The 16877-nt window shown below is 42.8% G+C and overlaps 1 protein-coding gene across 1 annotated transcript in view; it reads left to right on the forward strand.

The window, feature by feature from the left end:
* The window catches only part of UHRF2 (ubiquitin like with PHD and ring finger domains 2), an 84734-nt gene that overhangs the window by 49819 nt on the left and 18038 nt on the right, over positions 1-16877 (forward strand). Inside the window, exons 5-8 of the mRNA XM_075209322.1 lie at positions 5716-5825; positions 6488-6674; positions 8430-8553; positions 10277-10384. Of these exons, the coding sequence (XP_075065423.1) occupies positions 5716-5825; positions 6488-6674; positions 8430-8553; positions 10277-10384 (529 nt within the window). The remainder of the gene's footprint in view (positions 1-5715; positions 5826-6487; positions 6675-8429; positions 8554-10276; positions 10385-16877) is intronic.

Genomic DNA, 16877 nt, shown 5'->3' on the forward strand with positions numbered 1-16877 from the left:
AGGATAAGATATTAAATCAGGGCGTGGCTATTGCTGACAATGGGTATTGATCAGGGCAAGTAGTTAGGGGGAATTAAGTTGAGTGAGAAGAACGGTCTTGTTCTCTTAAAAGAAATGGGGTCCAAACTTGGGTAAAGAGATATGGCCTGTCATGAAGATAGGAGATTTCTTTTCCATGTATGCATCGTGACAGATGTATTTTTTTGACTGCTGAGAAGGTTGGAGGGTCCACCTGTTTCCAGTGAGGCGCAATGGTCCAATTTAGCTGTTGCTAGTGTGTGCAAAGTCAATTTTAAGGAATGCATAAATAGTTTTTTTTGGAGGGTAAGTTAGAATAAAGAAACTTTGATATTTAGGGATAAGAGCTTCCATTATAGAATTGAGGAGTCTGTGTCTCGAACAAGGAGCTCTTGGGGCAGGTCCACCATATATGGCTGAATTCCCGACCAATGGGGCAGAGACTGATGTGAGCGAGTTCTCTGTACAGAGACTGTACAGCACTGCGGAATCAGTGGCGCTATATAAATGGTGATGATGATTTATGATCCTTCAGCATGTTTGATTAGCTGTGGGAAATATCTTGTTCAGCTAATCGTGGGTATAGTACCACAGATAGTAGTACACTTTATATGCTAGTTCCTTGCTCCGTGTCGAAATTGAGGTGCATAGTATTCTCTCGCTGATCTCCTGCCAGCATTCTTCCTCAGGCAGAGGGGTCAAGGTCCAACTCTCACTTAGATTAATGTACGCGGAGGAGTTATCATGTTGAGCCTAAAAGAATATTGAAAGTTGAAACGATCACTTGCCTGACCTTGAATATTTCCAGGAGTATCAGGTTCAGCTTGAGGGTATTTGGTCAATGGGTTTTAGTCCTAAAATAATATGTGGTGAAGATTACAATTCGTAGTTTAGAGCGAGAGCTAAGGACTCAGAGGTGGGAATAGATATTAACCAAAGTGATCCTGAGGAGCCAAATAAAAAAAAATGTCTACTAAAAGCAGCCAGTGTACATAAGAAACATCATCATCATCATCATCAGAGTTTTGTCCATAGGAACACTACCCATTACACTGCAGTGTAGGGTGCAAACTTGATGTAACCCTGTATGGTGTACACCACTTGTTTGTAAAATGGGAGTGTAACTGAAAGAAGGCATAGCCACAGGGTTTTGACAATCATTTGACCTACTTTTTTTTTGTAAGTCTAGGTAATTCTAAGTAAATTCAAGTTCAAAGGTTGACAAATTAGGCAATCCTTTTGGGGTATCTTTTTTTTATTTTTATTTTTTTTATTTTTTTTATAGCTGTTTTGAGAGAAACAAAAGCATATAACCTAATGAAGACTGTTGAAGAGAACACTTGTATGAATTGACTAGTAAAGATAGGCATGCACTGATATGTATTCATTTGTTATCCCCTCAAGCAGTAAAGTGTATAAGACATGGTGTATGCACAGCATAGCAATCAACCCTCTAGAATTTTTCTGTAACATTTTTTTTCCTATGCGTTTTCCGGAGTGGGAGTTGAATTTCCTTATGCTATGTGGAAATTTGGATTTGATGGTTGCTGGGGACCTGTGTTCGCTCACTGGCTTTTTTTCAGCATATGTTATACGTTGTCAGCTGGCAGATAATAATGAAATGAAGTTCTCTAGCCCATGTCTGGATATGTAAACATTCTAAACCACACTGTGATTGTGTGTATTCCAAGGATACACTTCCAGATATTCTTGTCTTTTTTTTGTTTTTGTCATAATATGAGAAATACACATATGTAACTCATTTTTAAACATCATTAGCATATCTGTGCGGTCAAATGCTTTTATTTACTAAAGGAAAAAAGACATTTGTTTCCAGAATTGCTGTATAATAATTACTTTGCACAAATGTGTAGTAAGACTACATATTAAGCTAGATGTAGGCAATATGTCACAACAGTTTTGCTGTTTATTGGTTTCAGATTTGCAACCAGATGACATGAATAGTAGGATTCCCACAACTCTCAAGTTTAAATTGTATCTTGTATTCAGTCATCTGCCTCATGAAATTGAATGAATTAGACTTCACTGTCTAAATTGCAAGTATTTAGATTAAAAATATAGTTCTCCTGGAAGGGGCAACCACATGATTTCTAGAGCCGGATTCTGCGCCAAGCTGCCAGAGTGGGCATGGCCAGCATCTAAGGAGCATGATTATCGTGTCAGCACGGTGGCTTAGTGATTAGCACTTCTGCCACAGTACATTTAGAGGCACTCTTCTGTATGTCATGGCAACAGCATTGTAAAGGGTCACAACTTCAGTGAAAACAGATCTTCATTTTGGAGATTAGTCTGGTAATAGGTTTCCTTTAACAACAACTTTATTTAGAAGAACTTGTTGAAAACAAACTCTACCCTGGCATTATCAGTTAACCTTCTCAAACACTGGTTAAGATTGCAACAAAAAGGCTCTAATGAAGCAATGGCAGTTCATTTGTCAACTTTAAACACACACTGGTTCTGACAGGTGCTTCTTACTTACTGGGCATAGAAGTAGAAAGAGAAGAGTTTAGCAGTGACTCTTTGACTGCTCAAGTCTTCTGAAGAGCAAAATACTTACCCTTCTGCAGCGTGACTACTGTAAACGGTGGAGTTCGTGTTCCTGCCTGTACACATGGGACTGCATGTATGTTAGCTGCCCCACATGTTATATGATGTTTGGGGGACATACAAATAGGAAAAGAGTGGTGGAACGTATCTGTAAGATCCGCAACGTCTTGTAAGGTGCAGCCTGTAAATAGGTACATCACCACAGAACTGGATTAAAGCTCTGGGTGCCTGGGACATTTAAGACAGGGGTGCCCCTATGGTGTAATATGGTTATCATTTTAGACAAGTAAACAAGCAATACGTGTTGCAAGTATGTTGTGCATGCAGCTCTACCTTCATAAGCAGTATAGTGTGAAGTGGGCCATTCCTCCCAACTGTCCTTGCAGTTGGACCAAATCCTGACTAAATTCGTGGCTGCCCACCAGATTCAAGACAGTTGGCAGACTGTCCTCTCTTCTACCTGTTCTTGTCGCTTTCGCTACCTATGACTGCTTGTGTCTTTAGCTCAGTTGCTGCTTTTCTGGATCCTGGAATGTTGGGGCCCCTGTTTGGGAGAAAAAAATAGGGACATGAAATTTAAAAAAACTCCAACAAGCCCCAGCACCCAACAGCACCCATGTTTAATAATTAGGCATCCCTCCAGTCCCACAAATAATAGAATCCACCATTAAATAATTAGCTCCGACTTAGTCTACCATTACATTAATAGACTACCTCCCACCCACATTACAGTAGAGGCAATAAATTAATAGCATTTACGTTTAATAATGCCTATTTCCTGCAACCATCAGTGTCCTCATATTCACATTTAATAAATAGACCTCACCCCATTAAATTAATTTAAATTAGCCCCCACCCACACTCCACCATTAAATTTAATAGCCTATGTTCCACCCACATTACATGAAGACCCCCTATCGTTCCCTCAGATTATGTTAAGAACCCCCGTCTTTCCCTCACAAGTTATATTAAGACCCCCCTCTCTTCCTTTACACACAAATTAAAATTCCCCCCCCTTCCTCACACTTACCTTGTTCCACCCACACTGTGTTGCAGAGGCATCACGCGTGCCCCTCCCAGCCCTTCCCCTCCAGGCAGGAGGGGAGGGGCAGGGGTCTCCAGGCAACTGGTATCCTCACTAAATGTGCGCCTGTCCGGAGAATTAGTAGAGGATCTGCTTAACCAGTAGATAACATAAAAAGCTGACCGTGCATTTCAAACACAATCGCATTTAGCATGCGGTTTCTAACTAGCACTTGCATGTGTGCTCCTGTGGGATTGGGTGTAGGATACTCCCTTAAACCCCATGTGTTCATGGAATGTGTAGCGCCTAAAACTCAGGCCCACTGCCCTGCAGTGGAAAGTGGTTATGGGGTTGTCATGTGCAAGCTAATTTTTAGGCATAAATCTGCAAATATATGTTTGTGAATTACTTCCTAGAAATAGTGTGACATGGTTCTCTTAGAAGCTGTTAGATCAATGGGTTTTGTGTATGTTAAACTACTCAGAGGGGGCTGGTAGATAAGGGTAGCACCTTATACCATTTATGGCAGGACACCAAATGTGAAAGCCTTTGAGGATATCTCTTGCAAGACAATGAAATCTAACACATGTTTGGGAGGCCCCAGACATGCCGACTGCAGAGACTGGGTTGTATGTTAATGACAGATTCAAGCTGAATAGGGTCACAGGAAAATATCATCTCATTTTCTCCAATATCATACCTACCAGAGGCATGTGTGGTATTCAGATGAAGGGGAACTTATGACCTGTTGTGTGGAGGTAAAATCATGTTTGCAAACCATACTGTTCAAAAGTTAGGACGGTGTAAAGAAAACTTGACTTAAAGGTATTCCAACAGCAGAGTCATAAAACCCTAATTTGCATTCTACCATCCTGTTGGTTCCGACCTCACAGGAAAGGGGGCTGGGGGGTCCTGTAGCTAAGTTTTAAAACTATAGTGTAAATGTAAGTCTTGGTTCACTCTGAGGGAGTCATTTGATTGAAGAGGTCCCATTTTGCCTGCTTCTCCCAGCACCAGAAACTTGATTCTAAGTGAGGTATCAATTCTGTGTTTCAACCTTTTTATTTTATAAAAAACAATTGCACTATATTTGTGTCTTTTATCTGTTTTATCTTAAGCATTGTGGATGTATTTTCCTTAATAAATTACACTTAATAAGTTCTAGTCTCTGTGTTCTTACGAATTCACGCGACAGTTTGATCCAGACGCTACATAATTGAAACTGTGCAAACCTTGTGGTTTATGTGAACTCTGATTAAAGTAAAGTGTGTTAGAATAATGCTAGGGAGAACCGAAGGCTTCCTAAATAAGAGTGTCAGATCTTGTCCGAAAAAACCTTGGTGGTGACATAATTAGTATCGCAAAGCTAGTGGGTGGCATAGATAGGGAAGGATTTAATAATTTTAGACAGACCAGGTGGTTGTTTTTGTGGTTAACCCTGTGTCACATATGCATCACGCAGACTCAGGTGAGTGCTGTTCGTGACAGGGGTCGTTAGAACCAACAGGTTCTGTCCCCATACCCGTTTGCATGCTCTTACTGGCATTAAGACGCTAGTAAGTGTTCTTTTTGTTTTTTTTATTTTATTTTTTTATAATACCAGTGGTAAATTGATTTAACATCCCACTTACAATGCATATTTATCACCTTCATACATATACTCCTGTTGAAGAATCCTGTGAGTCTTCGAAGTCATTGTTTAGTAGAATAAACCTTTTTCTTTCCCCTGTTTTATTTATTTAAATGACATACATAATTTTTTTTAAAAAAATCCTACCTCTGCTTCTGTATAATATACACCTATTTGTTGTTGTTATACTCTGTAGTGTCTTATAACTAATTAAATTAGGGCTATATTTGTTTCGTTATGTTAATAAAGTTAACAGATTAAGCATAGTGCTGTTTCCCAGTGTGTGTATATAATATATATATATATATATATATATATATATATATATATATATATATATATATATATATATAGATATATAGATTACAGCGGCCTGACCTTGTCTTCCTTCACCAAAGATTACTAATTTTTGATGTATGATGATCATGTCTATATACTAGCGGTTTTGTATATGTGCATTGTCTTTGTATTGCAGTGCTGCTGGTGATGCTATTAATGACTGTAAGATAACTTTTCTTGAGGAAATATACAAGATCGAAAAGCCTGGAGCATATTCTTTGTCTTCTGGAGATGGAGAATTTAAAAGTATGTATTTGGATTTTACCAATTAATAGCAAAGAATGGATAGTTTTGAATATTGCCCCACAGAAGCAATACTCTTCCCAGTGTTTATGGGATAAGCTACATTATATTTAGACTGCATGCTTATATTGTCATTGGCTACTTCTCTTTACTTCCTTACATAAGTCTATTAAATCTGAGCCTTTTTATTTTGTGCTAAACGGTCGCTTGTTGTGTATGTAGATGTGGACAGCCATACAGATTAGAACAGTGGAAAATGGATGAGCCTCTCATGAAGCTGAGGCAGCGAAAAGTATGAGATTCATTTAAAAATGTAAATTTCTTGCTGTAAAGCAAAACTAGTGGTTTTCTACTACACACTTTGTGTGTTAAATTGTACAGTACATAAACGCAATGTACATTTGGTGTAAAATGTGAAAGGGCAACATTTCATATGAATGGTTAAGAGTACCAAACAGCTATACTACGTTATAATATGTTGACTGTGTAATGTGTGAGAGTTGAGGTCTTTTGCTGGCTAGTATGACGAAATGTGAAAATGCTTGGGATTATTTATGTGCCTTGATTATCTGCTGCCTTTGTGTATTGTATATGTTGACTGGTATGTCATTTTATTTTAAGTTGACAGTCCCCAACAGCAATTCAGCAGCAGTTTAATTTTGCAGGAAAAAGTGGCCCTGAATGTAAGCATTGCAAAGCAGACCCAGATGCAGAATGCAGGTTCTGCTCTTGTTACTTGTGCGGTGGAAAGCAGGATGCCCATATGCAGCTTTTGTGTGATGAATGCAACATGGCCTACCACATCTACTGCCTAAATCCCCCGTTGTCCAAGATACCAGAGGATGAAGACTGGTATGTATGATGACATAAAGAAAATGCTCCACGCTTGCTGTAGTGTTTTTGTCCGCTCTAAGTAATGCTTTAATGTACACATCATTGCTGAGAGGAAGCACATGTCTACTGTTCCAGCTAAATGTCTACACCCACAGGCCAGGCCGCACTACATTTTATTCTGTGGAGAAAAATTACTCCTCATAATATTTTGATAGGGTATTTCTATCCAAAGAGAAGTCTTGCATCATATCAGTAATTCCACATAATTCTACAAGTAATGGAGCATTGTGATAAATTAATTTTATAAATGTTTAAAAGAACATAATCTTTACCATAGAATTAGAAATATACACAATAGCAATTTATAAAATAATCATTTTAGAGCAGCAATTTACAGATTTAGGTTCACACACTCATTACAGCCACTACAAACGGATACATGATGCACTCTACTTGAGTCTAAACCAAACATAGACATTATTGCTAAATGCAGAAGACTCTTATCTAGATGAAACTTGACTTGCGTAACTGTGTTGTGTGACAGTCCTTTTCTGTCACAAGATCATGCCTTTGTAGCTCTTCCTTATTTGTGATTGATAAATCAGAGTGCTGCTGCAGCTCACATAAAGAGTGCAGTGCTTTTTTTTTTTTTTTTTTTAAAGTAACAGGGCCTCCGCCATCACACTTGGCAGCTTGATATACTCGTCAGGCCGCATGTGCAGCCCCGCAACCTTTCAAAGGGATGCGCAATTACCCTTAATCTCAGTAATTGAGAAACAGCCCCAAAATGACCTCAGCACCCTCACATCACTCCATCCTAAAATGTCCCCACATGCCACTCAGGCCTCCCACTTTCCATAAAATGCCCCCACTTGCTGCATGACCTCCCTGCGTTGTGCAACGGTTCAGTTTTATTCTCTGATTTTATGACCTATAGCAGAGAGTAAGCCAGAATAGGAGTAGAGAGCACTGGGGCTGTCTGTTGCCCTCTGCTGTTCTAATGAGAGTTTTGTTCTGCTAGGTGATTGATCTTATTATCAGTAAAGACACACATTTGAGGAATGTCAGAGCATTGCAAAGGGTCCAAACTGCATGTGCATGCATTAATGTGACCACAGCGCAAACATTTGTAAATGTGTAATTTCATAGGGTGGGGGTGCACATATAGCCTCATAACTTGATGGTGGTATTAAATTATTCCTTATTTGGTGCATACTTTTTTGTAAATGCTGTGATTTTGTGTACCAGATAGTTGTTGGGGTTTTTTTTGTCCTGATTACAGTGATTATCACTTCAGTTTTTTTGGGTTTTTTTAATACTGCATCACCTGTAAATGTAAGTTAAGCCACCCTCATGCTGCTGTTGTGCACTACTGCCAAGCATCCGGATCCGTGAGCAAGTTGGCCACGCACACTACATCAAGCTAAACAAGCGGATTGCATTGTAGGTATGGACTGTAGTTCCATGTTGAACAATGAGCTGGCGATGTGAGGTTTTGTTCAACCTGGTTCTACACCATATCTGGTCACAACCAATCCCTTTGGATCCAATTTTATTCGGCTATGACAAACCCACCCTTTTCTGTAAAGCAGTGCCCACAATTTGTAATTGTGTTTGGTCCCGTTAATTAATTTGTCCAAATTGACCCAACAAAATGTTTTTGGTGAGTAGTGGAATGTACGCTAGTATAGTGTATAGACCTAGAATATATTTTTCATGTGAAAAATCAAAGTTATATAATGTCTCCTAGAAAATCAATTTTCTTTCCCTTAGGTATTGCCCTTCCTGTAAAAATGATGCAACTGAGGTGGTGAAGGCTGGTGAAAAGCTGAAACAAAGCAAAAAGAAAGCAAAGATGCCTTCAGCAAGCACCGAGAGCCAGAGAGACTGGGGCAAAGTATGGTGTACTACTGCCTCGTGCAATCTTCTATTCCTCCTTTTGTGTTCTACAACATTGTATTATTCTTGTGTATTCTTTTTCACAAGAGCGATGTATTAATGGTGGATTTCAAATATTTTAGCTTTTCTCAGGGCAATTAAAACTGAATTAAGTCCATGGTTTACCATCTCCATTCTGTTACAGCGGTCTGAAACTATTGGTTTTACCCTGTCTGCAGTGATCAGCTGTGACAAACTCAACATTATTAGGAAGTTTGAAAGAAATGGTTATTTGTTGCTTGATTTACACTTTAATGCTTTCAATGCAATTGATGTCTGCATCCTTTTGCATTCAGTGGGCTACAAGCCTAAACTCCACGTTCCTGAAGCACTGTGAGGGCACGCTCCTAATCTCTATTAGCGTCATGTCCATTATTCAGTCGCAAGAAACCTGGCTGACTTGCAGAAAGAGATTGGGTGTCTTCGCTCCCTTAGATCTCCATGAAATCGATGAGATTACCTCTGTAAACCTGGATTATTGATTTGACATGTGAAGAAATACATCTACATTTAAAATAGATGTTAGTTTCACAAATGTCATAATATTTTACTGTGTCTGTCACTTTATCATGTGTCCAGATAAGAATTGGAATAATTTGAAGATTAAGTGGATAAGTGCAGTTTGATATTTTCAGTAGTGTACTGCAGATTGGCCCTTTTGTATCTGTAAAAACTGATTTTGAAATCCCAATCAACTGCAGGAAAATATAAATAAAACTATTGTTTCCATAACCAGGGATTTTATAGATTGGGGGTTTTGGACCAAGATGGTTTCACACAAGCCATAGCATAATATTTATTTTTAAAGCACATTTTTTTTTTTTATTTGAACAAAGATTAAAAAAAACGCAAAATTGTAGTATCTGCAAATGGAGTCCAGTTCTGACACAATAAATAGTATTTTATCAGATTATCGATTATTTAAAGGAGGGCAAAATATTGAAATATTGTACAATATGGAACAAATCTAGGAGCCAGCAGGGAAGATGTGCGTCATTTGACCTCCATAGATATGACTCCGAAAGGTTAGGTGCCCGTAGTAATTATTGGGCTCTTTATCGGTCTTATACCAGGACTGGACAAGGTATGACAATGTTGTACATGTCATATCTTGCCAACCCTAAAATGTAAACATATTCCAGGCTATGGTGATCATTGCCATCAGTTTTCCTTTACTCGGAATTCTATTATTGACATGAGCAGATTTATAGACCCTTATAGAGCATTAAACCAAAGGAAATTAAAGTATGTTTAGCTTCTCTCTCTACTGTTTTTGACCTATTTCCAAAGGTTATGTATGTACTAAGGTAGAGGGTGGTGTGTATGTGTGTGCTAACGCACTGTTACTTAGCTGTTTTGTCACCATGGAGTGCTGTGTGGTGGTGATTTGATGTCCTGTAGATGGATTTCTGTGGTGATCTAGAGGCAATTCTTATCTGAACATCATGACAAAGTGACAGATACGGTAAAATATAATGACATTTGTGAAACTAACATCTATTTTTGTTCACTTTGGTTTCTATCAATGTCTCTATCCCACCTTGATATGCAAATACTAATTCAAACCTTGATACGCAAATACTAATTCAAACTGTTTTAGTATTGTGAACTAAAGGAATTTTTTTTTTTCTATGTCAGTGACATTATTTGCAGTATTTTGACACTGCCTTTTTGCATTACAGGGAATGGCCTGCGTTGGTCGTACAAAAGAATGCACCATTGTTCCATCAAATCATTATGGTCCCATCCCTGGTGTTCCTGTAGGAGCAGCATGGAAATTTAGAGTGCAGGTACTTCTTACATGGCTTATGTTCTGCCAATAGCACATTTAATGTTATTTTAAAATAAAGTATATATAAACTATGCAAGAATGGAACTACTGTTTACCTTAAATTGTATATCAAGACTGATGGCAGTGTCTTCATATACAGTGAATAAGTGTGTATTATATACAGAAGGTTTAAAGCAGAGAGAAACTAGGAAAATTAAATATGGTTTATTTAAGAGTCCATTCTGTTGAATGATGACACTTGCATTTATCCCTACATTGACATAACATTCTTTCAGAATTAGGCTGTAAGATTTACAGACTTTTTCAGCGTTGAAACACCTTTTAGTGTAATTAAATACAGAGTGTGATCTGAGTGCATTGGCAGGGGATGTTACTTCAAAGAATATAATGCTCAATATCTGTAGACTTCATCAGCACAATATGTATAGGGTTTTTCAAAGTATCCCTTTAATATGTTCTTTGATGTATGCATTGTGGGACTTGAGAAAACAATAATCTATCTACACATACCTGGCTCCTCCTTTTGCAGTTAGACCAGAGAACTGGGAACATGATCCAGTTGGGCTAAGCCGCAATTTACTAGGGGTTTTTGTTGTGAGCAGATAGAATAAGCTCCTCCTTGTGGATGATGCAGCAAACTTCTAACCCATTTATGGAACTCTATGTTCAGTAAGAAATGCCTCACTAAATGAATCCCTGAGGCCTTAAGTGCCTCCATGGCATGCATACATTTTTCAATATAGGTACCATTGCCACTGTTTGAGCTTTCTACCCCTTGTGGCTGGTAGAAATGCATAATTATTTTGTAGTTTTATGATATTTATAGGTAATGGCGTTTAAGGAAAAAACAAAGTTAAGTTAGTGAGATAATTGAAGTGCCTCTTATCTAGCAGTGAATCATTCTGAGTAGATGGAATATATAAGACTCTTTCCTTTGCTACACTGTGCTGAAAATGGCTCCATGCATCTGTTTATACAGCATTGGTAATACATGTCTGTGTGGAGGAGGCTATGTTTTACTATCAGCACATGTGGGTTTAAAATTATTGTGATTGTAAGGGGGGGAGGAATATTTATGCATAGCTATTATGTAATACAAATACATAAGTGGCAGAAGCACATCATGAGTTACGTTGTTGTTGCAACATTAAATTTGCTATTAATAAGATCATAAAACCCACCACAAGTCTGCACAATGTTGTGCTGGTGGTGTTTTGGCTCTGTACCACCAATTGGCAATAAGTGGTACTCCAGCAGTTGTACTTTTGTCTGCTGATCAGTATTTGATAATGAAACTTAAGTATATGCAGTTATACAATACCCTTGGTAACTGAAAAACAGAAAATGTCATCTTGTTACATCATTGTGAGGGCTGCACAGTGGTTAGCATTGCTGCGTCTTGGCGCTGGGGCCATGGGCTTGATCACAACCAGGCAACTATCTGTGTGAAATTTGTATGTTCTCCCTGTGCTTCACATGTCTTTAAAGAGGATTTATCTCTTTTATTTTCTATTTCTCTTTCCTTCCATTGGGGGACACTGCGATACAATGGGGGACACTGCGATACAATGGGGTATAGTAGTGGGTGTGGAGTTTAGGCACTTATCAACTTCTTTGATCTCTACTCCCCTCCTCTACTATGCCCCTCCTCTGCTTTGGGTAACTCAGTTTTTTTTTAAGTGCCTTAGGAGTTGGGTCACTTGGGTATAGGCTCCCGCCTATACCTAGTTTAGTTTAGATAATTACATGTTTTTATTTTACATTTTTACTTTTTTCCTTAAGGTGCCTCGCAGGGATTGATCCTAGGACCCAGAGGGGTGAACAGCCCGGCGGCTTCCTTCACTCTGGGTCCCTGCGAAAGGTAAGGAGCGGCTGCTGCCTACTTGCCTTCCACCTCTTGCCAGCGGTCCATCCCCTAGAGACGAGCATTTAGCAGGATAGCTCTAAATCATTTTGCCATTAGGGCTTTAGGTGCCCCACATAGGTTTGTCCGTTTAAATAGGACCGGGGCACAGCGTTAAATGTCGCGCGGGGGAGATGCAGGGATCCATATCCCCCCGCCGACTGACCAGTTGGCAAGCTCCCCCTTCCCCTAGACAACGAGCATCGGGAGTATAGTGCGCTCCGCTCTCCATGAGGAGACAGCGATACCCGAGGGGGACAGCACACACGCAAATACATACTGTAAATACAGCGTGTGTGTCGGAAATAGCCGACAGCCATACATTAAATATGCGCTGATCGGGACAAAGAGAAGCGGCCATTTTGGGGGCGGATCCGGAGGAGGAACTTCCTTCCACCCCCAGCTTCCTGTTTCCTGCACGGTGATCGCCATATTGGATTCATTCATCATCCAGCTGCACGCTGCTCCTCTCTCCTGCCTCTCCAGCGACTGGTATCGTTCCTATATGTTAAATTCCTTCTGTTTTTGCATTGAAAGCCTATTACAAGCATTCACTGGCAGATTATATAACCTTGCATAGAGATTGGAGTGCTGTTACAAGTTTGTAGCCTAGTATATAGACTTGGTGTACAAATCTTACTGTGCTGACTAGAGACTGTACTATTCAGACAAGTATATTTGTGAATTGTGTTCTCAGTTGCTTGCTACTGTAATACTGTGCAATTATGTCTAATAAGGAGACCTCTACCACTAACAGTAAGGGATCCTCTGGGGTGTCTGCGATGTACTTTGCCTGTGCCAGGTGTTCAACTAAGCTGCCTGTTGGACAGCATGACAAGAATGCCCTTTGCACCGCATGTGAGGCCGGCCCCAGCACAGCAACCAACAGCCATGGAAGAGCCGCTCTAGATCAAATCCCTAGCCTCAGCCATGGAAAAGCTCACTAATGTGATGTTGCGGGCCACTGAGGTACGTGAACACACTACAGCATACACACAAGCAGCCAGCATAACTCAGCAGAGCAGCAGGCCACAGTTACAGAGGCCCTGGGCCTGAACGCCACAGGGGACTCAGGCACATCCTCCCAGATCCCATTAGCTCAGAGCGAAGAGCGTCCGCTCTCGGTCACACACAGGGCCAAAAGGGCCATTCTGGATGCTAATCAGGGTCGTAACCCAGAATCAGACCACTCCTCAGATGAGGAGAGGGAATTTGAGCTGGATACGCAGGAAGAGGACCCAGTTAGCACATTAGAGTCTGTCTCGTCCAATAACGTGGACAGTCTTATCTTGGATATCAGACATACCTTAGGTTTTCCAAACCCTGAACCCACGGCCCCTTCGGGTTTCTCCCTGTTCAAAAGGACTAAAGCACAGGTGGCGGCCTTCCCACCATCTCCGCAGATGGTGGAGATGGTGGCCGACGCTTGGCTTAGACCGTGTAAACAATTTGTTATGCCGGGCAGATTTAAGACCTTTTATCCCATTCCGGCAGAAGATGCTATTAAATGGGAGGCGGCCCCCAGGGTTGACACCCCGGTTGCCCGTTTATCCTCTTCCTCGGCCATCCCTATCCAGGATCGGGTGTCTCTTAGTGACCCTACAGACAAAAAGTGCGACCTCGCACTCCGTTCTGCCTACATAGCTTCTAGTAGCATGTTCAGGCCCACTATGGCAGTGGCCTGGGCCAATAAAGCTGTCCAGCTGTGGGTGGAGCAGTTAGTCACAGGCATCCACAATAACACTCCACGGGCTGAACTCCTCGCCCTGGCCGAGCATATCCAGGAGACCTCTGATTATATAGGGCAGGCAGCCATGGATGCGGTGTCCGTCAATGCTAGGATTGGCGGACTTATCATTGCATCACGGCGTACCCTATGGCTACGCTCGTTGACCACGGATGCCGATTCTAAAAGATCTCTAGAGTCTTTGATTTTGATGGGGTCACCCTGTTCGGAGCAGAGCTGGAAAAGGTCATTGAGGTGGCCACGGGGGATAAAAGTAACACGCTCCCCATGGGGTCTCACAAACCACGACAGGGTCGCTTTCGGTCTTTTCGTTCCTTCTGCCGGGGCGGCCCCCCTAGAGGTCAGTCTGCAACACCCAGGGCAGGGTATAACGGGTAGAGGCGCGCCCAGACGCGGTACCTCTAGGCCAAACAACAACAAGCCTTCAGCGTGACCTCCCCGCCCCCACACAAGCATCTGTGGTGGGGGCACGGCTCCTTCGCTTCCATCGCCAGTGGTGGGCAGCCACCACAGACGTGTGGACACGGGGGGTTGTGTCGCAAGGCTACATCATAGACCTAGCCCAGCCTCCCCCCACCGAGGTTCTTTTCCTCCCCCATTCCCTCTTGCCCCCTCAAGCGCCAGGCACTTCAGAAGGCTATTGTAAAGCTACTGGAAGCCGGCGTCATTTCCCCCGTCCCAACGCAGGAGAGAGGGCAGGGCTTCTACTCCAGCCTCTTCCTAGTGCCAAAGCAGGACGGATCCTTACGGCCAATACTAAACCTGCAGTCCCTAAACAAGCAGGTTATAACCCAAAGGTTCAAGATGGAGTCCCTTCGGACGGTCATTGCAAGCATGGAGCAGGGAGAGTTTCTAGCATCTATCGATTTCTAGCATCTATCGACATCAAGGATGCCTATCTGCATGTCCCCATATGGGAGCAGCATCACCGCTTCGCAGTAGGGTAGGCCCACTTTCAGTTCAGGGCCCTACCCTTCGGTCTAGCCTCCGCACCACGAGTGTTCACCAAGCTCATGGCCACGATGGCGGGAATCTTGAGACAGGGAGGAATCACTATAGTCCCTTATCTGGACGACCTCCTCCTGAAGGCGGCCTCGGCAGATCTCCTAGCGCGTCATATCCAAACCACCATGCGGTTCCTGGAAGCCCACGGGTAAACTTGCAAAAATCCTCTCTCATCCCAGCTCAGCGTATGCGCTTCCTGGGTCTAGTGTTCGACACGGTGGCTCAGAGAGTCTTCCTACCACAGGCCAAAGTCAGCGCCCTCCAGCGCAGGACCAGGACTTTGTTGGCCCGACCACAGGTTTTCATGCTCAGCTGCATGAAGCTGCTGGGGACCATGGTATCAGTTTACGAGGCAGTGCCGTTTGCTCAGTTCCATTCTCGCCCTTTCCAACTAGAGATACTTCGAAAGTGGTCAGGATCTCAGGAACACCTGGACAGACAAATCCTTTGCCTGTCGAAGCCAATACGCTCATTCCTGGCGTGGTGGTTGACCACGCAGAATATAGTCAAGGGTCAGACCCTTCAGACGGGCCTCTGGACCTTAGTTACCACAGACGCAAGTCGGTCAGGCTGGGGAGGGGTCACCGGGTCCCTCAGGTTTCAGGGACTCTGGTCCCCCCAAGAGACTACTCTTTCTATCAATGTCCTAGAGCTCAGGGCAGTTCACAGGACTCTGACAAGGGCGCAAAGGTTTCTAGCAGGGAAACCTCTCCAAATTCAATCAGACAATGCCACGGCCGTGGCATACCTGAATCACCAGGGGGGAACTCGCAGGGGGCGAGAGACAGCCAGAATCATGCTATGGGCGGAGCGCCATGTGCCGCAGATTTCAGCCATCTATATCCCAGGCGTGGAAAATTGGGAAGCCGACTTCCTTAGCAGGCAGAAGGTCCACCCAGGCGAATGGTCCTTATGCAAGGAGGTCTTTGCTCTCCTAACACAGCGCTGGAGCATGCCAGAGATCGACCTCATGGCCTCCAGACTGAATCATCAGGTCCCCCGGTACTGCTCCAAGTTCCGGGATCCTCTAGCACATGCAACGGACGCCATGGCAACTCCATGGCAGTTCCGACTAGTGTACCTGTTTCCCTTCATACCCATGCTCTCGCTGGTACTAAAGAAACTAAAAAGAGAGCGGGTCCCCGCAATCATAGTAGCCCCTCACTGGCCGCGCAGGGCATGGTTCTCAGACATTCTAAAAATGTCAACAGGCTCTCCATTTCGCCTGCCAATGCAACCAGACCTCCTCGTTCAAGGCCCCCTTCTCTGCCACGATTTGGATCGGCTGGCTTTGACGGCGTGGTTATTGAGACCTTAATTCTCATGGCCAAGGGCTTCTCGCCACGGGTCATTGACACCTTGATCAAGGCCAGAAGGTCATCCTCCTTGGCCATATATCACAGAGTCTGGAAAGCATACATCCTGTGGTGCGAGTCGCGGGATGCCCACACTTCCAGGTTTAGCCTACCTAGGCTACTGGCCTTCCTGCAGGAAGGTCTAGATAAGGGACTCCGGCTGGGGTCCCTTAAGGTCCAGGTCTCGGCGCTGTCTATATATTTCCAGCGGAAAATTGCGGTTCTCAGCGAGGTCCAGACTTTCTTACAGGGGGTGCTTCACGCACAGCCCCCTTCACCCAGTAGAGCCCTGGGACCTCAATCTGGTGCTCAAATCGCTCAGCCAGCCGCCTTTTAAGCCCCTTCAAACAGCGGAATTACACCATCTCACTTGGAAGACTGTATTTCTCCTAGCTATTTCTTCAGCCCGGAGAGTGTCTGAGTTGGCAGCGCTCTGCTGCACCTCACCCTTCCTTGTGTTTCATGAAGATAGAGCGGTCCT

The sequence above is a fragment of the Mixophyes fleayi genome, chromosome 1, assembly GCF_038048845.1.
Source record: "Mixophyes fleayi isolate aMixFle1 chromosome 1, aMixFle1.hap1, whole genome shotgun sequence".
NCBI lineage: Eukaryota > Metazoa > Chordata > Amphibia > Anura > Limnodynastidae > Mixophyes > Mixophyes fleayi.